The 24,941-nt window shown below is 35.5% G+C and overlaps 1 protein-coding gene across 2 annotated transcripts in view; it reads left to right on the forward strand.

Annotated features, from left to right (window-relative positions):
- The window catches only part of SEC14L1 (SEC14 like lipid binding 1), an 81,101-nt gene that overhangs the window by 44,522 nt on the left and 11,638 nt on the right, over positions 1-24,941 (forward strand). For both annotated transcript variants that reach the window (XM_020965921.2, XM_020965922.2), the window contains 10 exons: positions 537-686; positions 3,886-4,017; positions 4,737-4,865; positions 6,175-6,403; positions 8,355-8,464; positions 9,794-9,983; positions 11,470-11,558; positions 13,489-13,559; positions 19,658-19,829; positions 22,206-22,340. In XM_020965921.2, the coding sequence (XP_020821580.2) occupies positions 537-686; positions 3,886-4,017; positions 4,737-4,865; positions 6,175-6,403; positions 8,355-8,464; positions 9,794-9,983; positions 11,470-11,558; positions 13,489-13,559; positions 19,658-19,829; positions 22,206-22,340 (1,407 nt within the window). The remainder of the gene's footprint in view (positions 1-536; positions 687-3,885; positions 4,018-4,736; positions 4,866-6,174; positions 6,404-8,354; positions 8,465-9,793; positions 9,984-11,469; positions 11,559-13,488; positions 13,560-19,657; positions 19,830-22,205; positions 22,341-24,941) is intronic.

Genomic DNA, 24,941 nt, shown 5'->3' on the forward strand with positions numbered 1-24,941 from the left:
AGCAGTGAAATTCCTGGAGAAGAGATAATGAAACCTGATCTCAAACACTGCAGCTATGCCTGATGGTTCTACTTAAATGTTTTTTTTTTTAACTCGGAAGATATATTCAATCCCAAAAGGGGTAGGTGTAAGGACAAAAGGTATGCAATAAAACATTGTGGGGTTTTTTTTAATAGTTAAAAAGTTCGAGGATGGAAATTCTTAAGTTGTGGTCCATGGATTTGTTTTTAGAACTATTTTGATAAGTATTTCAATATAATTGGTTTCCTTTGTAATCCTATCTATTTTATGCATTCAAAAGCTTATTCTGAGAAAGGGATCATTGACTTCACTAGGCTGCCAAAGGAATCCATGAATAATTATATATAGTTTTTTTTTTTAATGAAAATTTTAGTTACAAAGACTGAAAGGAATATATACATGTGTAATGCCATTGACACATTTCTGGAGTTAATTTTGATACTTACTGAGTTTCTATTATATTTTACTAAATTGCATTTTTTTATTAGTTCCTTTTATCTTTTCTCCTTTTGTAGGCCTATGAAAGAAGATTTCCTACGTGTCCTCTGATTCCAATGTTTGTACACAGCGACACTGTGAATGAATATAACAGTGATGATGGGGCGATTCATGTCATTGAACGACGTTGTAAACTGGATATAGATGCACCCAGACTATTGAAAAAGGTATTACTAAAGAATATACGTATTCATGAACACCATGTGGAACTTTTACAAAAATCGACCATGTATTTAGCACTGAGAAATTGAAAATAAATGTAAAAAAAGGCAGAAATAACCATTCTTTACAGATCAAAACACAATAAAATAGTAATAAATTCAGGGAGCATGGACAAAAGACATAGACCTAAATTGAGACTTAATGAAATAAATTCTAAGTGGAATGGATTGAAAAATGAATGATAGAAGCAGTACTCATGTGAAAGACAATGATTATAATGAGACAGTATGCCAGAGTTTCTGAGATACAGTTAAAGCAGTCTCAGAAGGAAAAATCATCTCTAAAAGCCTGTATTAACAAAGTAAAAAAGATAAGCTAAATTAACTAAATATGACTTTTAAAAAAAAAATAGAATCTTATAGAATAAGTACAAAAGAAGAAATCTTGAAAATTAGGAGAAAAATATAAATTGGAAACCATAAAGACAGTACTCAAGGAACAAAACTAAGAGCCAGTCCTTTGAAAAAAACTAACAGTCTGATTAAAGGGAGAGCAGAAAATTGTATCAACAAAATAAAAAATGAACAAGATGAAATCACAATACAACCAGAAGAAATAAAAGAATTCCGAACCTATTATGAATAAGTATATGTGAACAAAACTGAGAATATAAAGGAAATAGAAGATTATATACCCAAACTAACAAAAGACTAAATAGAGATCTTAAATAACTATAGCTCTGAGAAGGAAATAGAACTACCAGTTGGGGAGGGGAAGAAATTTCTGTTTTCTGATGGATTTACAGGAGAATCAAACTTTTAAAGAATAATCAACACCTATACTGCACAAACCATTCTCAAAAATTGAACAAGCAAGCACCCTACCAAACCCGTTGTATAAGGCAAATATAGGCGTCATACCTAAATCAAGGAAAGATAAAGCAAAAAAGGAGTATAATAGACTAATATCATTAATGAATATTGATTTAAAATTTTTTAAAAATAAAGTGTTGGCAGATAGGCTAATAATTTGTCCAAGAAATCATTCATTATGACGAGGTTGGATTTATACTAGGGATGCAAAGATGGTTCAGTAATCAATGTAATTAATATATTAAAAACAAAGCGTTGAAACCATAATTACTGGGATTCAGATGTAGAAGAATCTTTGACAAAGTACAACATTCACTAATGTTAAAAACCTTACAAAATATAGACACAGAGGACTCTTTTTAAAAAAAATTAATATAAGCACTAACTACCAAAAAGTAAAGATTATATACATTTGGGATACTTTAGAAACCTGCCCTTATTGAGAGTAAAAGCAAGGATACCTCCTCTAGTCACTGCTATTTTAAATAGTTTTTAATGATGCTAGAAGTAGTAATAAGATGAGTTTAAATGGGCAAAGTTTAAAGTTTAAATAGGCAGAGAGGTGACAGAGCTATCCCTATTTGCTGATGATGTGATGGTTTACTTAAAATGTCCTAGAGAACTGCCAAATTAACAAATTGAGAAAATAGCTTCAGCACAGTTGCGTCTGCAAAATAAGCCAATACAAATCAATAGTATTTTTATATAAAAACAAATCTGAGAGGCAAAATAAATTCTATAAGATATTTAGGAATAAAAGGCATTTAATAATTGCATAGTTTCAGTTACAAAATGCTTCTTAAAGAAATAAAGGATAACTTAAATAACTAGATGAATATTCAGTGCTCATGGCTGAGCTTTGCTTATATGATAAAAACTATAATACTGCTAAAGTTAACTTAGAGTTTTAATACTGTATCAATCATACTATGAAAGGGATACTTTATAGAGATAGATAAAATAGCAGTGGAATTCATTTGGAAGCACAGAAGTTCTTAGAATGTCCAGGGAAATAATGAAAAAAAAATCCACAATGAATTAAAAATAGATACATGATCTTAAAATTAACTGAATATGCCATTAAAAAATTCAAAGAGAAGCAGATCATATACCTTAGAGGTATGGTTAGCGGACACATTCTTAACCAAAGAATGGACAATTAACAAAAAATAAAATTGATAGTTTTCATTACATGAAATTGAAGAGCTTCTGCATAAACAAAAATAATCAGAAGGGAGGTAGTTGTCTGGGATCTTTGGATCAAATCTCTGACAAAAATTTGGTATCTACAATATATAAACAACTAATAAATATATTAAGACCAAAAGCTATTTCCCTGTAGAGAAGTGGACAAAGGAGGTAAATAGACAGCTCCCAAATGAAGAATTACAGACTATTAACAACCATATTAAAGAATACTCCAAATTGGTACTAATAAATGGAATATAAATCAAAATAATCCCCAGGTTTTACTTGATACTCAGCAGTTTGACAAATATGACAGAAAATTGGAATAGTCAGTGTTAGGTTGTGGGAATATAGGTATGCTACTGCATTGTTGATGGAGTTGTGAATAAGTACAACCATTTTGGAAAGCAAATTGGAATTATGTAAATAAAATGGCTAACCCTTTGACCCAAAGATTCTACTGCTGGGTATATGCTTCAAAGACATCGTTGACAAAATGGATACTAAAATATTTATAGAAGCACTTTTTTTTTTAGTTGCAAAGAACTGGGAACAAAATTGATAGCTGTTGATGAGGGAATGGCTAACCTAATTGTGGTACATGGATGTAATGGAATATTACAATGTTGAAAAAAATAGCAAATATGATAAATACAGAGAAGCATGGAAAGACGTGCATGAACTGATGCAAAGTGAAACAGCCAGGAAAAATGATATACAGTGACTGCAGTAATATAAAATGAAGCAACTGTAGCCATAAAACAATAAAAAATGAATTTTTCAAAACTATAAAGAACAAGCCTGCCCTCAAAGGAAAGATATGAGGAGATAGTTGATCTTCCTTCTTTGTAAAAGGGTGTCTTATGGGTGCAGAGCAAGGTATATACTATCCTTTTTTTTTTTTGATGTATTGGTTTTGTTAATTTTCTTTGCCTTTTAAAAAAAATCCTTTATTGTAATGTGTGGCTCTTTCAGTTGAGGGAGTGGGAGGAATACAGAGTAAAATCTAGGTGATATAAAAACAAATGATCAGTAAAAATCTGTTTTAAAAAATATTTTCAAAAAGAAAAACTCACTCCATCCCCATGGAGATAGCTACTACATATTAACTACCAATTAATACAAATCTTGTATCTTTTTTTAGATTGCAGGAGTTGATTATGTTTACTTTGTTCAGAAAAATTCTTTAAACCGCCGGGAACGGACCTTGCATATAGAGGCTTATAATGAAACGTTTTCCAACCGGGTCATCATTAATGAGTACTGCTGTTACACAGTGAGTAATCTGGAATGACAAAGAAGGATCCTGTTAGGTATTTGGTATTATGTGGACCCAGCAACACTGTGTTGACAGACTGGCTTCTCCTGCTATGTTTTGTTTATCACCAGAAGCAAATAAGAATATTCCACTGAATTACTAAGGATGTGAAAGCTCATCCTTGCTTTCAAACAATCCTGTTTTTCATTCTTTGGAGCAGCTCTCCTATCAAAAACTTCATTATCATCATTCGTGAGTTCCATTTAGTAGGAGGTTGAGCCTAGTCTAGCAATAATACAGTTCTTAATGTATTACTGTTATGAGAATTGTACTTTACGAGTAGTGCTCTCCAATGAAGTACCACTTTGATTCTGACCCTATTCTTGCTTTCCAAGAATACATGTAGGAGAGCCCTGGATAATTTTTAACATGTGAATTAGAACTGAAGAAGAAAGTACCAAGAACTTTTCTTTACTCGTAGTATACCCTTAATATGTTTGTTGAATTGGATTCAATTTCTGTTTCTAACTTAAATGTAAAATAATTTTTTTTATTTAGAAATTTAAAAACATTTATTTGGGCCTTTTATGATTTTGAACCAGGTTTTATAATTTTTCTACATAATTTTATGAGGAATGATAGGAATTGTAGTTAAATCTACTTCATGCTGTCATTACAGGTTACTTATAGTTTGAATAGCCTATATGATTGTCACTTGCTTTCTTGCTTGCTTGCAGGTTCACCCTGAAAATGAAGACTGGACCTGCTTTGAACAGTCTGCAAGTCTGGATATTAAATCTTTCTTTGGTTTTGAAAGCACTGTGGAAAAAATTGCAATGAAACAATATACCAGCAACATTAAAAAAGTAAGTGTTGGCATAGGATTGTACAGGGGAAAAAGTCCATCTCTGAGGTGGTCTCAGTTGGCATTCTTTCCTGAGGGTGGGGGAATGGACTAGATTAGGTGAGTGGCAAATGTTGGTGCTAAAAGTATAAGTGGTTAATGGAAATAGGAAACCTGTTTTATTTTCAGTCGCATTAAAATCCTCCAGTAGTATTGGGAAAGGAGCATGACATTCATAGCCTGCTTGGAGACTGACTGGATTCATTTGTAAGATCTCAACCAGTGCATTGGGGAGCTATTAGATGATTTTACAAGACCTACCTCAGATCACTGAGCCTTATCTTCTCTAGAAGACCCTGTCTGCTAAAATTTCACATATAAAAACATAAAAGTGAAAGAATTTTGTTTTTATGGTGTGTCTCTCAATGGGAAATAATTGAATGGTTGATAGGCTTGTTTCTATCTTGTGAATGGATTTGGTACACCAAGTCAAGGCAACAGGCAATATTGTTATTGGTTGTGTAGAAACATCTTGCTCTTGGACTAGACTTAGTCCTTAGAGGCAACATAATATAATGAAAAGTTTCTAGGATCATAAATAATAGAATTGGAGGGGACTTTGGAAGTCTTCTCTTCTAACCCCCTCATTTTACAGATGAAGAAACTAGGGCCCAGAGAGGTTAGGTGACTTGTCCAAGATGACACATGAATTAAGCAGCTGAGCTGAGAATCAAACCTAGGTACTCTGACTTTAAATCTGTATTCTTTCCATTACACTATGAGTCCCAATGTGTTAGACTTGGTTCAAGACAGTCTTGGGTTTGAATTATGCCTCTTAATATTTACTGTCTGAACAATCATGAGCAAGCCACTTAACCTTTTTGTGCCCCATTTTCCTAATCTATAAAATTTGGGCTTTGGACTAGATAATGTTCAAGGTTCCTTCCATTCCTCAACCTACATTTCTGTGATCTTTTTACTATATCATACTATCTCTAGATACCAAGTCTAACCTGAGTGGATAGCATTTTCCTGCCTAGTAGCACACCTGCCTTACAGGCCTGCCTAAATATTAAATGAAATAATAATATATGTAAAGCACATTTTCAACTTAAGGTGCTATGTAAATGTAAGTTATCATTGTTACCTGTAATACACAGGCCTTTTCCAGAAAGAGAAATTAAAAATAATAAACAGATGATTTGAGATACTGTTCCTCCATTTTGATTTGTGGCATTCATTTTTGATAACATGTTTTTAAAAACCTTTGAGAGATGGATAATTTATATATTATATATTTCCTTTTCATAAAATGAGACTTTGTTTTGAAGGGAAAAGAAATCATTGAATATTACCTGCATCAGTTAGAAGAAGAGGGCATCACATTTGTACCTCGCTGGACTCCTCCAGTCTCATGCTCCTCAAAGAAAACTTCATCTTGCAGTAAACTACCAGTATCAGCTGCTATTAGCATACCAGATACACAACCAAAGGAAGGATTGAATAATGAAATTCTTAACTCTAACAGTTCATCTGAGATTGTGGTTGGGACACCTGATGGTAAGATGTTTTATTCCTAATATAGTTCTTATTTTATTTCAAGAGTTGAAGAGTTAGAAGTCACCTAAAGGGCAATGGAGAGGAGTATTATGGGAATGAGTAGGAGTGAAACTCATTACCAAGAAAGAATATAAAGGAGCAGCATTGCAAAGGATGTCACCAGAGAGCTATGTGACCTGAAAATGAGGTAGCATAGTCATCTACAAGGGAGCTAACTGATATACAGGTGATGTGCTCCATTGGTATTCATGCACTGTCAGGAGGAAAGCTGTCCACCATAAAGACCTAAGGAACGATAGAGATAATTGTTGCGTACAGTGAGGTTTTTCACAATTGGAAGGAATATGTACATCCAGGTGTAGTTCTATGTTACATATTTGTTAGGCACAAAAAAATCCTAGTAGAAAACTGGCACTTAGAGGATAATCCCATTAGAAGTGATAAAGGGCCCTAGTTACTTTATCTTTTGCAATTTCTTTGAAATTTGACTGTTACTTGATTGCATGATGGATTTTGGAGTAGTCCATGTCCCCTAGTCTAGTGAAGCAAAATCTTGAGTGACTGATTAATTTTATCACTTTTTTTCCTAGAGTAGATAATATGATGTAGTGGAAAGGGTACTTTATTTGGAGTCAGAGGACCTGAGTTCAAATCCTGGTGCTGTCCCTTATTATCTGTGTGATCTTGGAAAGTCACTTAACCTCTTTTTCCTCGTCTCTAAGGTTTCTTTTGGATCTACATCTATGATCTTATGGTCCTGCATCCCCTTCATATCCAAATGTATCCCTCTACTCAGTGACCTATCCCTTTTTAACAAAGATTGTCAAAGAGAGGGAAAAACTTTTAAGTAAAATTAACTACCATATCAACTGACACCGTATGCAGTGCTTCACATCCATAATCTTCTCCCCCCATATCTATAAAGCAGGGAGATCTATTCCCATATTTCTTCTTTAAGGCCAAGCTTGGTCTTTAAGATTACACAGTATTTACATTTACTTTTTTGTTGTTCTTTCTATTTACTTGTTGAAGCCATTATAGATGTTCTCATGATTCTGTTTATTTCATGTTGTATTCATTTCTATAAGTGTTCCCACAGTTCTCTGTGTTCCTATTTATTGTTTCTATTTATATACCATAGGGTGTTTATCCATTCCCCAACTGATGGGCATCTGCTTTATTTCCATTTTTTTGGACTCCTTGTGGTATATGTCTAACAGTGTGTATCTCAGGGTCAAAGGGTGCAGACATCTAGACACCACAACCCATCTATCACTGACTTTTCCACATATTGTTATCTTTGCAATTTTATTAGGTAAAATGATATAGCTCTTTGAGATTTGAAAGTACTTTACATATGTTATCTCCTTTGAGCCTTAAAACAACTCTGTGAGGCAGTTATTGTAGGTATTATCCCCATTTTACAAATAAGGAAACTAGGACTTGAAAGAAATTAAGTAACTTGCCCATGATATCACATCTAGTACACATCAGAGGTGGAATTTAAACCCAGGTCTTGCTGAATTAAAATTGATTGCCCAACTTACCATGCCACATTCCTCCTTTCTAATATGAATACCATCTAGCTAAAAATTTTCTTTCCCTCAAGATTTTCTAGAACTTTTTTTATCTCTTTGGTCTCCATCATACGCTACCTTGTGGCACATGTATTTGATGTATATTATCTTCTCCCCTTGTCCGCTATCTTCAAGTAGAATGTAAGTTCCTGGAGGACAAAGACTATTAATTTTTTATCTTCCCCAGTGACTGCCACCTAATAGATATTTAACAAGTGTTGTGAAATTGTATAAGCAGGATTGAATAGCAAAGGATTAGTAAAAGTTTTGAATCTACTGCTCTATAGAGAGACCAAAATTAAATTTTTTCTTGCCCAAAAGTATTTGGGGGTTTCCATCTAAATTAATAAAGTTGTATAAATTATTTGTTTCAGACAAATTGGATGCAGACTACATCAAGAGGTATCTGGGCGATTTAACTCCACTACAGGAAAGCTGTCTGATCAGGCTCCGGCAGTGGCTCCAGGAAACCCATAAGGGCAAAGTAAGGAATGAGGAATAAAGTTGAAATTTCCAATGTCTTAAAGCAAACCTAAGAAGAAAAATATAATAATTTAATGCAAGGAACTAATAATTAATCCTACTCATAGCTCTCTATCCATTTAAGGAACACATATTGCCAACTATAATTGGTGTTTTTCTCCTTTAAATCTGAAAATGTTTAGATCGGTATTTATTTCATGTAGTGCTGCAGTGCTTTGGGACAAAGCATGCTATAATGCTTTCCTGTATATAATTTGTCATGTTTCTCATGTAAAACCTATTACAGAAAAATTTCCATAACATAAAAAAAGATCCAACCACTAAGTTAAAATAAAAGCCCTATTCAGCAGTTTATAGCTTTTTAAATAATAGTTTTGGAACCCTAGTTTAGGCTTTTTTGAGAACTTTCAGCTAGGGGCTTTTTTAGTATTAAGAATAAAGCATCTTTAATGTTTTAGAAATCATGCAGTTAAAATTTAGTAGTATATTTGACTCTGCTACTACTACTAAATCTTCTACTTAGCACTTATGTGGTCAATTTGAAAAGGCTGTGATGAATTATCCTTCCAAGTTTTCAACTGCTCCATTCCTTCTCTTTTAAAGATTTGGAACTCTGCAGTGACTCATGTATTTGTGGAGAATGGGAGGAGCTCAGCTTTGCTTATATAGGTACAACTACCAAGAGAAGATAGGCATTCCATGAAATTGGTCTACTGTTCAATCATATCACATACCAGAGATCAAATATTTGGACTGTGTTGTCATTTGTATTGTAAACTTGGTGCTGCTTACCTATCATTGATAAGTTGAGTGTTTTTGGAGGATTTTAATAATGATATGGAATTAACTTAACATGTTCATCCTATCAGCAGTGATATACATTTCAGCAAGATGATTTACTAGGAGTACAGTAAGTACAGTAAGGGGCCAGGAGAGCAAAGCAAACTAGTTTATGTGAAAATCACCCCACAGACTTTAACATGTTTTCCAGGTGTAAAAACTCTCAGCAGGATATGTTACCAAGAAATGCCAGTGAAGTTTCTGTGGGATTAGCATTATTTATCTGGCTATAAACACTTGCCATTTTAGAAGCTGTTCATAGCTATGTCTTGTGCTCTGCTAAAACCAAAATGAAGTAATAAAAAGAATCGTTCAATGATAATGATTCTTATTTTCTTAAGTGATGTAAGGGTGCTTATTTTTCCCAGTGATGGTTTTACACTAGTCCAATCCTTGGAAATTAGGTGTAGGAGGGAGGAATGATTCTAAAGTCTGATTCTCTTTACCTACATGTTTTTAACATTGACTGGAATCTTCTTTTTCTCTGTAGATCCCCAAAGATGAGCATATATTACGTTTTCTCCGTGCTCGTGACTTCAATATTGACAAAGCTAGAGAAATCATGTGTCAGTCATTAACCTGGCGAAAGCAGCACCAAGTGGACTACATTCTTGATACATGGAACCCTCCCCAAGTACTTCAAGATTACTATGCAGGAGGCTGGCATCACCATGACAAAGGTATGAGCTATATGGTATTCTTATTATAGAGTTTACATCTTAAGTGAATCATAAGTACGTCCACAGTACATCCATTGTCATATCCCTTCATAAATCCAATGAAGAATTGGCCTTCGATAGTTCTAACTTTGAATATTCAACATTTTGATCCAATTTGCAAAACACGTTTCTTTCCTGTTTCCTCAAAACTAGTACAAACCAACCTATGTTACTCTTTTCCCAAGAGTATAGTTTAAAGAAATGAAATTAATAATTAGGACATAAAACTATATCTACACTGATCTATTCCACTGATTTAATTTGTTTTCAGGTAAATGATTTTGTTTCTATTGTCAGTTTGCTTCTCAGTTAAATGGGGGTTATTTTGTACAATTTAATAAAACTGCATCATTGCAGTTCTCAACCCATCTGTTTTCATCCAGCATAATTCTTGTTGATTTCTTTCCATAATTCTTCCAAGTGTTCTGGAGACCCTCAAGCTCTAGTTCTTTAAGTATTTCTTTCTTTTTTTCTTTCTTTCTTTTTTTTTTAACTCAATGATATCTCCAGTGAAATTGGTAGAACAACAATAAATGAAGTGGGGAAAAAAGGAAAAAGATAGGAAAAGACTCAGCTTTTTACTCATACTTCACAATTCTTGCACCCTATCCTAGAAGAAAAATTACATGTCAAAGAGTTAATGCTAAAATGTAATTGTTCATTTAGGAAGGTTATAACCTAGTATCATAGTGCTTTAAGAACTTACAGTCTACAAAGATAAATTCTCAAAGAGGGCAAGTCATGGGAAAGTTAGCTCTATTGCTTCTGTAAGGCCTTCACTCCTGCTACAAAAACAATAAAACTGACCTTCCCTAGAGATATTTTAGTCTTTTTCTCATTTTAACAGATTAGGAAGAGGAAACCCAGGAAGATCTAAGATCACTGAGTGAGTTAATGTTAAGAGCCAGAAGTAGAATGCAAGTCATCTTATTCCTAGTCCAGGCCTCTTACCACTCATTCAAGTAGTGCTGAAATGATTTGGGACAAAACATTCTATGATGTTCTCCTGTATATAATTTGCCATGTTTCTCATGTAAAACCTATTATAGAAAATTTCCATAGCATAAAAAAGATCCAGCTACTAAGTTGTGATAATAGCCCTTTTCAGCAGTTCATAGCTTATGTAATAAGTAATAATTTTTGAATCCTAATTTAGGTCTCTTTGAGAACTTTCATCAAGGGCCTTTTTCAGTGTTAAAAATAAAGCAGCTTTAATGATCTAGAAATAATGCAGTTAAAATTTAGTAGTATCTATGACTTTACTATTACTACTAAATCCTAAACTTAGAACTTCATAGAATTATGTGGTCAGTTCAGAAATATCTTGTTATAACAAATACTCTGTAGAAAATGATTGTTGCTCTAGTAGTGGGAAATAATTTACAACTTAACTAGGATATGGGAGACAAAGTTCTTTGACTCATTTCCCAGTCTCTCTTTTTTTCAGATGGTCGTCCACTCTATGTGCTTAGGCTGGGACAGATGGATACCAAAGGTTTAGTTAGAGCACTTGGAGAAGAGGCTTTGCTGAGATATGTAAGTGTGTGTGTATGTGTGTAATTTAGCATTTTATCACCATATTAATGTTACCAGAATGTTGTAAATCATACCCTTTCACTAAAATGGCCTGTTTTTACAACTTGAATATACTTGTGGATTAAACTTTTTAGAGAGTATTGGTCAACTGGTCAGTCAACAAGCATTTAATAAGTGTCTGCTATGTGCTAGGCACTGTGTTAGGCGCTAGAAATGCAGACAAAAGGAGCTTACATTCTTTTGGGGCTGACAACATGTACATATATAGGTAAATAAAAGATAAATACAAAATAGAAGGTGATTTGGGGGAGAGGTAGAGGAGGACTAGCAGCTGGAAGAGCAAGAAAGGCTTGAGTACCTTGAGTGCTTAAGGTACTTGGGTTCTAACAGGTGGAAGTGAGGAGAAGAAATACATTCCTGGAATGGAAAACAGCCAGTGCAAAGGTGTAGAAATGGGAGATGGAATGTCATGTATGAAAAAAAGTAAGACCACTAGTTTGAATCATAAGGAATATGAAGGGGAGTAAGGTATAATAAGGCTAGAAATTTAAATATCAAACACTACATATTTAATCCAAGAGCTAATAAGGGAATGATATGGTCAGACCTGAGCTTTAGGAATATCACACTAATGACTATGTGGAAAAAAGATTGAATGAGGAGAAGCTTGAGTTAGGGTGTTCAGTAAATATAACTGTTGCATTAATTCAAGGGACAAGTACTGACAGCCCAAACGAGGGTGATGGCTGTGTGGGTAGAGAGAAGGGGGCAGATAGGAGAGATTTTTAGATGTAGAAATGACAAAATTTGGCACCCAGTTAGATATTAAGGATAAGTAGTTGAGAAGTCCACCAAGGTTGCAAACCTCCCTGACTAAGTAAGAGTAGTTTTATGGGGAAAATAGTAAGTTGTGTTTTGGACATATTGAATTGAGATGCCTGCAGAACATTCAGTCTGATAGGCAGCTGGTGATGTGGTGTTACAGCTAAGGAGAGATATTAGGGCTAGATATATAGATCTGGTAATCATCTGAATAGAGATTAATTAAAACTATGGGAACTAATAAAACTCCCAGACAGTATAGACAGAGGAGAGGCAGGCCTCAGACAGAACCTTGGTATACCCACAGTTAGGAGTTGTGATATGGGTGGTATTCTAGTAAAAGAGAAGGAAGGGTCAACTCTTTCACCAGGAGAAAACAGTATCACAATTCCAAATATAAGTTATCAGGGATGGTAGAAATATCCAGATTGTATGCTTGAAAAAGGTAAAGTGCTTAGTCTTATGTCTAGGCTAAGACATTTCCTGGTGCCAAAATGCCCACACATTTAGGAGTATAAAAGATACGTTACCTAGAGGATTCTAAACTCATATATTCTAAAGATATATGAGGAGTTTCAAACTCCCTCCTTTGGACATTTGTTGATTAGTATAAATACTCTTTCATTTTGGATGGCTAATAATTGAAAAATGTAGCATGTGTCTAAATTTCCATGTAAACAAAATATCCTAGTTTTTGTATCCAGAGATCCTATTTTTGACATTCTTGCCCTGTGTATATCAATGGCAAAAAGTACTATATCTGGAGGCAAAGGACCTGAGTTGGAATCCCGTCTCTGCCACTTTTTTCTGCTTTTGTGACGTTGGGTGAATTTCTTAGGACTCAGTTTCCTCATCTGTGAAATGAGAGGTTGTATCAGAAAACCTCCAAAGGATGCTTTTAATTTCTAAATGTATTCTCTAATGACTATAAAAGTATCTAAATCTATGAATTCAAGTGCAGGTGTCCCTGTACCTTATTTTTATAGCAAATAGCATCATTCTTAGACAACATTAATTTCTGTTGTCCTTTCAACATAATTCTATAGTAATTCCTCATCATGCCTAAGAAAGATAAATGTTTTTGTGGGTGTTCTATATTCTTGCACAGGTTCTCTCAATAAATGAAGAAGGATTAAGAAGATGTGAAGAAAATACAAAAGTATTTGGCCGACCTATCAGGTAAACATGGGATTTTGTAATTGTATCCAGCCCAGTAAGACTGTCTATTAAATAGTTTAAGGCAAGTTGTTCAGGGCAGTGCCTGATGTTTCTAGAAAAGAATAGCCTTGAGTTCTAAAAGTTAAAGAAGTAGATGAAAATAAGAATTTCCAAACTCGTGGGCATTATCATAGGGTAGGAGTAGAGGAATATAAATCTCTATTTTAAGTAAGGGAGTACAAAGCAGAGGTGGAAATTATTGCATATATTTTAGTATAATTCATGCATAATATATCTATTTTAATTAAAATAAAGTTCACAAAGTAAGCTAGGATGACAAATTCCTTCCAACTCAAAATTAATGCAATGCTGTGATATGTGCAAAGTCAAATATAAGTCATTGTGTGTTGAATTTTACTTTAGCATGATCTACCAGCATTTCTGTCAAGTAGTATAGGTTCATAATACAGATGAATTATGTCATTGCACTGCTTGATATATACTTTGAATGTGAAGTATATAAATTCACTTAAGTACATAATATCTGTATATTTTTCATTGTCATTAGTTTTAGTTAATACAATAAAGCAAACTGGATAAATACATAATTGGTTTAAATAAGTAGCAGAAGTGCAGAACCACAAAACAAAAAGTCCAAATGATGATCTCTTACTATAGTTAAAATTGAAATTCACAAGTACTGTTGCTGACAAAGAGGAAAGACCTCTGTGTTTGCTTTCTACAAAAGTCTTAGCTGAAGGTAGCATGAAACCTGCAGAATATATTGGCAATGTAAGATGTTTTTCAGAAAAAAATAGTTGCTTTTAATGATTGTACGCAAAAACAAACTTTTGGCATCAAAACTTTATTAGCATCAAAAGTACTTGTGCTTGTACTTGTGTAAAGTGTAAAGTGTAAAGCTTGTGCTGTGTAAAGATGTTTATAGAATTTATAGAATTGCCTAGATATAAAAAGCTTTGATTGAAGAAACAGTGTGGTGTGTAATTGTTAATATGGTTTAAATGGTGCTTATTGAATCGTGTACAAAATAGCTTTGAATAGTTCTACTTGTAGATAATATAGTGGAAAGGAATGAATAAATGAAAAAAGCATTTATTAAGGGTTTACTATGTGGAAAATACTGTGCTAAGCACTGGGGATGCACATAGACAAGCAGGACATCCCTTCTTTTGTGGATCACAGTCTAAAATGGGAAAACAACGTAAAATGTAGGAGGTTTCAGCTGCAAATCAAATGGAAATGCCTGGTGGTTCTTAGGGTGCAATGGCAAAGTAGGTAGTGTAGTGCCTCTTCCTTAATATCTTTTCTATTGATTACATATGTAATCCATTTCTGATGTTCAGCTTTTTGACAGTGCCAAGGACTTTGGTGTCCAGATGTGCTATTCCAGGTCTTAAGTAGCTCTGGCTGTGGCTATGTCACCTGTAAGGCAGTTGTTAGGTCACATCTCCACAGGTATTGCTTCCCTGGACAGAAACTTTGGGGGCTAGGCTGGAAGAGTGGATCAGTAGTCTAGAGATGCTTTTTTCCCCCCGGAATTCTTGGGCTCAGAGTTGTGGACTGTCTTTCCCAGGTTCTGAGGGAAAGTGGTGGTAGAGATGATGACAGTGGTTTGATCTACCTGGCACTTGCCACCTCCTATCTATCCCTTAGAAAGGAAAATTGCCTGTGTGTCAATTTTTGAAGAAACTAAAATCTTCCTATTTTGTATTACTAATAGATGAAACAACAAATGGATGCTCAGGATGCTCATTTTATACCATATGTACAATATGATGTTGAAACGTGTTAGGGAGGAGTTGTTGTTTTGGCTGCCCTAACTAGCTTTACAAAGCAGTCATGAAAAAAAATGAATTTATATATGTGAAAGTGCTGTAAAACTTCAAAGTCTTTCATTAGAGACCTGTTGATATTTTTCATATTAGAAATAAAAAGTGATAAAATATGAAATACTTATTAATTTTAAAATAATAAACCAATTATATGTTAATATGAATAACATTTTAAATGGAAAAATAACTATTTTCCAAAACAAAAAATATTTAATGGCATTATTTTTACATATGTTTCTGAATCTCCTTAATGTCTGGCTTAATTAATAGAAGACCACTGGATTCTCATACCTGCTTTTGCATTCAGTTCATTTTATGATTTTGGTTGAAGAAAATCTAGTCTCATACAAATATGTAATTGGAAATTTTCAGGGGTGTATTTTAATAGGCAAATAACATCTTAAATATTATTGTGAATAGTATTATTATAAAAGTAGTTTTGACCTCATGGTCCCCCTGAAAAGGGTCTCTGACCACCCTTGGAGAGCTGCTGCTCGAAATAAATCCAGGCAAAGTCTTTGAGTTAATACTGTGTTCTACATGTGAATATAGAATGATAAAATAAATATATTTGTGAAAAAGTTTAGAGATAACAGATAATTCACCAAATTAGGTTTTTATGTTTCTTAGTTTTAAATTTTAAAAATTCTGCCCACCAGTGAAATAGAAAGTAAAGCTCTACTTCCTAATGACTTGTCTACAAAAGCAGTTTTTGTTTTATTTTAAATTTTAGATATTTCTAAATACTAATCATTGTATAAGCTATGAACTAATTATATATTTCACACAATATTAGAGTGGGAAGGGACCTCTACATCCACCGTCAAATCCATGCTCAAAATGAGAAGCCCTGTTATGCCATATCTCTGTTTCATGAAGTGATACAGCTCATCATCATCATATAGTCTCTACTTGAAGACCTCCAAGGGGAGGAAGTCTTTCACCTTCTGAGACGGTCCTTTCTGCATTTGGACAGCTCTAATTGTTAGGAAGCTTTTCCTGATGTGAAACCTGACATCACCTTCCACCTCTTGCTCTTGGTTGTGCCCTCTGGGACCAAGGGGAAGTCTAATCTTTCCCTTACACAATAATCTTTTGTATACTTAAAATTGCAGTCACATCTAATCATGCGTGTTCTCTTCAACTGTCCTTGTACAGCTTGAACTCGAAGCCTTTCACCATCCTGGTTGCTCTCTTCTTGATGCTCTCCAGCTTTTCAAACTGGGGTTTTCAGACCTGAACACTTCCAGATGTGGTTTGATCAGGTTGTCGGCAGCAACAGCAGCAGGCAGCAGCATACCTAACATTTATACAGTACTTTAATGTTTGCTGCACTTTTTAAAAAAAAGTTTATTCTCACAACCATGTGAGGCAGGTGCTATTATTTTCCCCCCTTTGTAGATAAGGAAATTGGGACTCAGAGGTTAATTGACTTGCTAAGGTCAGACAACTAATGTCTGAAGCAGCATTTGAACTCTGATCTTTCTGAGTCCACTATGAATACAGAAAATTATCATCTCTTTTCCCCCAGTTCTCCTTTCTTCGTAACTTTCCTGTTACTATTGAGGATATTACCATCTTGTCCACAAAATAAGGGGTATCAAATGCTTTACTAAAATTTAGGTAAACTGTATCTACAGCCTTCCTGATCTACAAATTTAGTGAACTTGTCAAGAAAGGACATGACATGAGCTGTCTTTCATGTGATATTGTATGGGCCCATTGTAATAACCACTTCCTTTGTTAGATGTTCCTAGTTATCTCTTTAATGATTCATTCTAGTATTTTCCTAGGAATCAAAGTTCACTGGCTTATGCTGTTATTGCTGTATCTGAACAAGAAAAGTTAATAAACTTGTGATGTAGTACATTGAAAGAAGCATTTGACTCCCAAAATAATTTTGTCATAGGTGAATAAATAGTACTCTGGTTTATCAAATAAGTGATATATATTTTATTAGTATTCATAACATTGTAATACCTAAATGGCTTTGTGCTCTCATCCATCTGAATTGGAAGGAATTTCAACAATGCAGTTCACAACCCATTGCAACAACCCAACGTATGCAACTCTTGTCCACGTCCTCCTGTTATGTTGCTATACCCAACATGCTATGGTGGTCTTTTTGGTTTTGTCCTGATGTTTAAAGGATACCAGTGGACCAGTCTGTCTGTCCACTTCTCAATATTTAGTGGCTTCATTACAAAGGTGGAAATGAAAGAGGGTACAGACTTGTAGAGTCCACAGAAGTTGCATGTCTTTTTATATGATTAGTACTTTCTTTGAGGTAATCATAGTAAGTGCTAGATAAGATACAACGAACAGTGAATCACATCACCAAAAAAAAATCTTAAGAGATGGGAAAAGACATTATTGATGCGGAGTCATTCATCAATCAACTTTCTTGTGTGTGTTCAGAACACCAGTTTGTTAGACTAAAGTTCAGAATCAGTTTAAAAAACAACTGGAAGAAATTGAGAAAAAATGTAGCCTATCAATCTAAACAGCTGTTCTGAGCTAATTAAACAAATAATAAAGAAAATAAAGGACAAAAGAACATTAACACCAAGTATTATAACTTCATACATAATCTTAACTGATGTAAATCAGTTGTTATAACAAGGAGACCAAAAGAACCTAAAAAGTGACTTGATCAGCAAACACTTGATTGACTTGACTGCCAAGTGAATAGAAATGAAGGGCAAAGCCACACTGGTTGAGAATACAAACTCATTTGTAAACTCTTATGAAGAAGTTTGATAGATGATTATGAGCAGTATCACTTCATAAAGCAGAGAAAAGCAGTAGATGGTAAAATCAGTCGTAAAGAAAGCTTGGTGAAAGAGCCAACTAAGCAAAGTTAACCTAAATAAGTAATATTTTGTTTGTGTAAAACTGTTTTCTATTATAGCTACTATGAAAACAAAATGTCCATCTTGATTGATTGGTGGTTGAAAAAAATCACAGTACAAAATTACAAAAATTACAACACGGACACCATATTTTAATAAACTTTGCCTAAGAAGTCTACTTATCATATCATATCATAATAACAGAAGTAATAAGGTTACTTTTTAGCAGTTAAAGATATTAAGCTTATAAAAGATTTCCCAATAAATGTATTAAAAATTGTAATAAATGTTATTTAGATAAAGTAAGAACTCAGAAAATTATTCACATGGATTATTTCCTGAAAAGTGTGAGGCAAGACAATTATAAAATAAACCAAAAGAAGAGGATTTCACATCAGCTGCAAAAAAATTAGAAACTACTCTGTAATGGGGTTCTATAATATGTATATGTATGTTCATATGTGTATTTGTCTGTAAGGGATTACTGATCACGCCAGTCTGGTTGAGTTCATTTGGCTAACTCATGGTATGTAGGGTACCATAATTGTAGGTCTGAACCTTGACCAGTTAATTCTCTTGAGTATAAAAATTATGATAACATTTTATTCTTATTAAGGTAGTTGTCTTAAAGGTGCATGCCAAGTTATTCACAAGAGATTGTATAAGGATTATGGATAGCTCTGGACAACTAATCCTTAGTAAGGACTCAATACCTGCTCTATAGACGGGGGATTACTTAAATCATAGAAAAGAAAGTACATTCTTGTTTTACTTCTTGAGTTCCCAAATACCTCATTTAATAAAAACAAAAAACAATGGCTTAATTACATTATAATCTAATTATTTGCTTGACCCTACCTACTGGTCTAACGAAGAAGGGAGGAGAAAAATGTGCGAACACGCACATTTTTAAACTTTGATTTTGAAAGCTTCCCAGTGAAGAAACCTCCTCTACCTAGACTAATGGCAGCTGCTCTGCAACTTGCATACTTAGTGTTTAAGGTACTGAATTTGAATGACTTATGCATAATTATATAGCTGTTATTTGACAGAAGCAGGCCTTGAGCCCCTTACTCCAAGGACCACTTTGATAAGATTGAGTGTGTTGTCAAATACAAGTTTGCCTGGTAAAATTGTAGGACATGTACATAGATATTAAGAGCTTTGAGAAAACAAATACCACACCTCCTAAATTGCAAAGTCGATTTTAGCAATTGAGTGACTTGCCCAGGTTCACACAGCTAATAATTGTCTGAGGTTGGCTTTGAACTCAGGTCCTCCTGACTTTAGGACCAGTGCTTTATCCACTGTGCCACCTAGCTGCCCCAATAATAGATTTATAATTAAAAGAGTCCTTAGATATCAACTGCTATTACATTTGTAGATTAAAATTTTTTCTTCTTAAAATTGTTAGTTCGTGGACCTGTCTGGTAGATTTGGAAGGACTGAATATGAGGCATTTATGGAGACCGGGGGTGAAAGCACTACTCAGAATCATTGAAGTTGTTGAAGCCAATTACCCTGAAACATTGGGCCGCCTTCTTATACTCCGTGCTCCAAGGGTATTCCCTGTCCTGTGGACACTGGTGAGTTTGAAAACTAAGCTAGTTGCTTTATCATTTGAAAAACACACATATATTTATGATTATGTGGTAGTGAAACTTAGCAAAAGAAGCAAAGAAAGATTTTTTTTTGAACAGAGACAGAGCCCTTTATTTATTTGTGGAACCCCAAGGCCGAGGCCCCAGTATGTTAAATATTGGGCATAGCACTGAGCCCCAGCCCTCCCCATTGCCAGGTGGGGAGCAAGGCCGACCTTTGGGGCAGGTCTTGCCCAATAGCCAAGCCAGCAGTATACATGACCCCCCAGCTTGCTGGACACTACTCCTGCCGGGGCAGCAGGGAATCAGTTATGGAGCTGTTTCCTTGCCATGCCCAGCTAGCTTCCCTTTTGAATGTGGAGCCAGGCTGACTGTTGGTGGCAGGAGAGGCTCTAGTGATCTGACCGAGGTGCCAAGGACGAAGCTCCTTCAGATGCTTCTTCCCTTGCCCAAGTGAGTGGCCTCAAGAGAACTGAGCTTGCCTGGGAGCCCTTGAAGGGCAGCAGGGAAGAAGAGGGCATCAGGGTGGATGGGGTGAGTCCACTGACAGCTGGGCCTGGAAGTGGGTGGGAAAATAACATGGAGCCTGGATGTCTAGCAAGTCAATATATCTCCTGTGAGAGAAGTGACTGAAAGAGAAAGTAGGGAAACCAGCTGCTCCTACCTTTGGGCCCCAGCCCATTCCTGGTAACTAGCACAGTGAGAGATCAGAGGGCTCAGGGAGGGTGAGACTGTGTGTGTGTGTGCGCGCGCACACATGCGCCCCCCACCCCAGTGTGTGTACCTGCTTGCACTATGTCTGGGGAGGCAGAATGGGCTAGGCCCTGGCCAGCTGCTTCAAGCCCAGCCTCAATGGGCCTCCACAGGTAGGAGCCGTCCAGGTGCAGGGACGACATGTCCTGGCAGAGGCTCATGTCTTGGCACAGGTGCAGGTAGTCTTGGATGGACTCGTGTAGAGAGCACAGCTGGCACAGCAGAGACATGTCAAGCTGGCGGAGGCCTACCATCTCCTTCCGCAACACTGCCAGAGCCAAGTCCAGGTTGGCGGGGTGGTGGGGGCTGTGAGGGTCCCTCGGGGGCGTGGCCAGCCTAGCCCAGCTCATCCTGGGTGCAGTTCTGCTGGCTATACTTCAGGTCCCTCCACAAGCTTGAGTTGAGGAGGCCACTGAGCTCCCAGGGCAGCAGCAGGAGCCCCTCCAGTGAGCACCCAAGGGTGCAGGTGTGGACTCAGAGGCCCCCCTTACCCCTGCAACCTGTTCATGGGTGTGACGGGGGGGGGGGCTGGCAAGAAAATGGGCCCCAGCACCCAGCCTCATTTCTTCCTCCTTCTCCTCTGGCCTTGGCCCGGCCCGGCCCCGGTGCTGCTGCCCCCAGCAAAGAAAGATTTTTTAAGATTTTCTTAAGTCATAGACTGTTATTAACAAAAATAATGACAAGAATTTTGACAATGTATTTGGAGAGAATATGGTAGAGGGAAGGATGGGAGACCAATTTCTTAGACTCCTTAGACAGACTTGCTTGGTTCGTGGAGCTGTTTCCTGGAATTGAACAATAGCAAATAATGCTGTCTGTGGGCTGAGAGGTTACTCTTGCCCCCGAAATTACCTCTGGGAAGAGAACAAATGATTTGCAGAGGGCACCAAGGAAAGTAGCTGTATACAACAAAATGGAGATCAATTTAGTTCTGTCAGACCAGTAAATAGATTTCATTCTGACAGTAAAACAAAAGGGTAGAGTACTCTGCCCTGTTGAAAGCTGCATAATCTACTTCTTAGTTCTTGAATATAATTCTGCTCTCTCTGGTATTGCCCTGATATTATGGCTGGGATTTGATTCAGTCACTTTGCAGAAGTCATTACTAGCTGATTTTTCCCCCCTTGTCTGGTTTCATTGCTTGTAGCAGTGCTGTTTGAAAATAAAATGGATGTATGTTTTTGATAGTCAGGCAAGCCTTCAAGGCCAGGCCACATGAGGTTTCTGCTTCAAAGTGTTTTCGTTTCTTCCTTTAGTTTTATAGTCTCCTTTCTTCTTTTCTGTCTCTCTTCATATGGCTTATCTTTTTTCTGATTTGAGGAGGCCTAGAGTCTTCTGATCTCTCCCTCATGTTGATTTCTATGGGGAAAGATGAAGAGAGGCATGTCAGACCCAGCCTCCCCTTTGAGCAGAACCAGTAGTCTCAAACACCATTTCACCTTCTGACAACTATCACCTTACCTCCTGGGATAAAAAAGCATCTAGAATAAAATTAGTTGACTTTCTACATAATTTGGTACCATGCTAAAGTACCTTACAGAAAAACTATGTAAGAGTCTATTCTTAACCTTTAAATGTAATTTTAAAAGTCTTTTCTGTTGTTTATAGGTTAGCCCATTCATTGATGACAACACAAGAAAGAAGTTCCTTATTTATGCAGGCAATGACTACCAGGCTCCAGGGGGCTTGTTGGATTATATTGATAAGGAAATCATCCCGGATTTCTTGAGTGGAGAGTGTATGGTAAATATTTAAGCATATAGAATATTAGACTTTTTTCCAAGAAAAAATAAGGCAGCTGTTAATTTTTTGCATGAGCAGTTATTGTAATTTACTGGGTTTTGTTGAAGTATCTCCTATGTAACTTTATTTTTGCCAAATATTGAAGGTTTACCAAATGCTAATTTCTGTATTAGCAAATATGAAAGTTCATGTGATACAGAATCTTATACTGATGTAGTTTTATGCATATAGAGCTGCTACATAAAGCCAAATTGTAAGTTAAATCATATTTTAAATGTATCAAAGAATTTTACATTTAAAAGACCCTTAATGAAAATCCCTTTACAATATAAGAATCTTTGGAAAACCAAATAATGAAATGCCAAATAAATCTTATATGTAAATCTGTTTTTTCTGCCATTTCATTTAAGCTCTTTGAGAGTTTGGATCATTTCATTTTTTGTCTTTGGATCCCCAGCACTTAGTATAGTGACTGGCACATAGTAGATTAGGTGCTTAATAAATGCTTGTTTATTGACTGATTCATATGTTGGATTTTACTGTTCTATCATTGAAAATTGTTTAGTTATTTTCAGTCATATCTAACTTTTTGTGACCCTATTTGGGGTTTTCTTGGCAAAGCTACTTGGAATGGTTTGCCATTTCCTTCTCCCCCTCATTATACAGATGAGGAAACTGAGGCAGATATGTAAATGACTTGCCCAGGATCACACAACTAGTAGTTGGCTGAGACCAGATTTGAACTAGGGAAGATTACTCTTCCTGACTTCAGGCCCTGCACTCTATCCACTATGCCATCTAGCTGCCCCATTGAAAATTGAGAAAGCAATAAAAAAGTGGTAGACTATGGATATGGCATGATAGATGTATTGCATGTCTGTCTTTTGGTTTGGCTTAACTGGTTTTGGGTTTTAGGGGAGTTTGGTTATAAAGAAGGGTCATTTGGAAGAGATGCTATTGGGAAGTGACTTGTTTTTAGGCAGCATCAGTACTTTTTTAAGTCTTACAAAATAAAGAAGAAGAATTATTACAAAACCTACAGATATTTCCAGATAAATATCTATGTAGATAGAAATAACACTTGTTGATTTTTTCGAGATAGCACTTACTCTTTTAATTTGAGGTTTTTTGTTTCGCTTTATGGTGAAAATTCTTGCTTTACAATTCAATTTCCCTTTTACCTGTCAGATTTTGAAATTTATCCTGTCTCTTCTCCACAGACAATTTTATATTCTTTTGAGACTTTTTTAAAACTTAAACCTTACTTCCTGCTCATATCATCATATTTGATCTTAAACATATGTGGCTTACATGTTCTTTTAGTTGGCTGTGATGCATTTCTTAAGTTTTGTGTGTGTGTTTTGGAGGTAGAGTTATTCAGTTAGGCTATATTTTGGCTATTCTGAATAATTCAAGCAAAACTACTTTTTTGGCTGTATAGATATATATCCCATAATATTAGAACACAATCTTAGAATGTTACAGTTGGAGGAAACTTTTGTGATACAAACCCCATCATTTTATAATTATTAGAACCTGGGGCACACAAAAGGTAAGTGATTTTATCCAAGGTCACACAGCTAGAAGGGATGGTATCACACAGTAGCAACTGAAGCCAACCTCAAATGAAAATTTTCTGTGATTTGGTATGTAATTATCACTATAGAAAGAAGTTCATGGCCCTGAATATTAGGTATCTATTAAGTAAATACCTAATCTTTTGAAATATGTGTACTTTGAATTTGCCTCATTTGTTTAGTTAAATTGGGATCCCAGAAAATTATTTGCCCAGATGAATAGGTGGCTAAAAAAGACATTTGAATCAACTTATTGATTTATCATTCTTGCTTAGAGGAAAATACAGTCATCTGAAACACAGAAACAAGAAGCAATTAAATTAGAAGTCGATAATTCATCAGATGATTACCATGTGACATTATTAGAGCACATCTATAGAAAAGGATAACTTGTTTTATTTATATAAGAAATAGTTCCTGTCTTGTTGCTTACATATATATACTGGGTGTGTTGAAAAAGAATACTAGCTGTGAACAAATTTTGGCCGTATTTATTTCCTCTATGGCAATGCCTTTGGTATTCACAAAGATCACTTGATAGCTAGTAGGGATAGTCATATTTAGGTATTATGTTACCTCTTTGTATTTGAGCTGTATTATTCACTCTAGTATTTCAGAGTAGATCACTTATTTTAAATGGACTAGTCAGTATACTGTATAGCTAGCTAGGTGGTACAATGGATAGAGTACTAGACCTGTAGTCAGGAAGACCTGAGTTCAAATCCATCCTTGTACATTTACTAGCTGTGTGACCCAGGATAAGTCACTTAGCTAATGTCTGCCTCAGTTTTTTCTCGTCTATAATATGGAGATATAAATAGCACCTATCTTGCATGGTTGTTGTGAAAATAAATTGCAATAATATTTGTAAAGTACTCCGCAAAGCTTAAAGTGCTATATAAATGCTAGTTATTTTTATTAGCTGTTGTAGTTTAAATACATAAAGTTATCCTTCCACACTTGTGCTCTTATAACTCTTATGTAATTTTGTCAGTCAGTTAAAGCTGTACCATGGCCCCCCAGT

The sequence above is a fragment of the Phascolarctos cinereus genome, unplaced genomic scaffold (assembly GCF_003287225.1).
Source record: "Phascolarctos cinereus isolate Bilbo 61053 unplaced genomic scaffold, phaCin_HiC Scaffold_5;HRSCAF=322, whole genome shotgun sequence".
Classification (NCBI taxonomy): Eukaryota; Metazoa; Chordata; class Mammalia; order Diprotodontia; family Phascolarctidae; genus Phascolarctos; species Phascolarctos cinereus.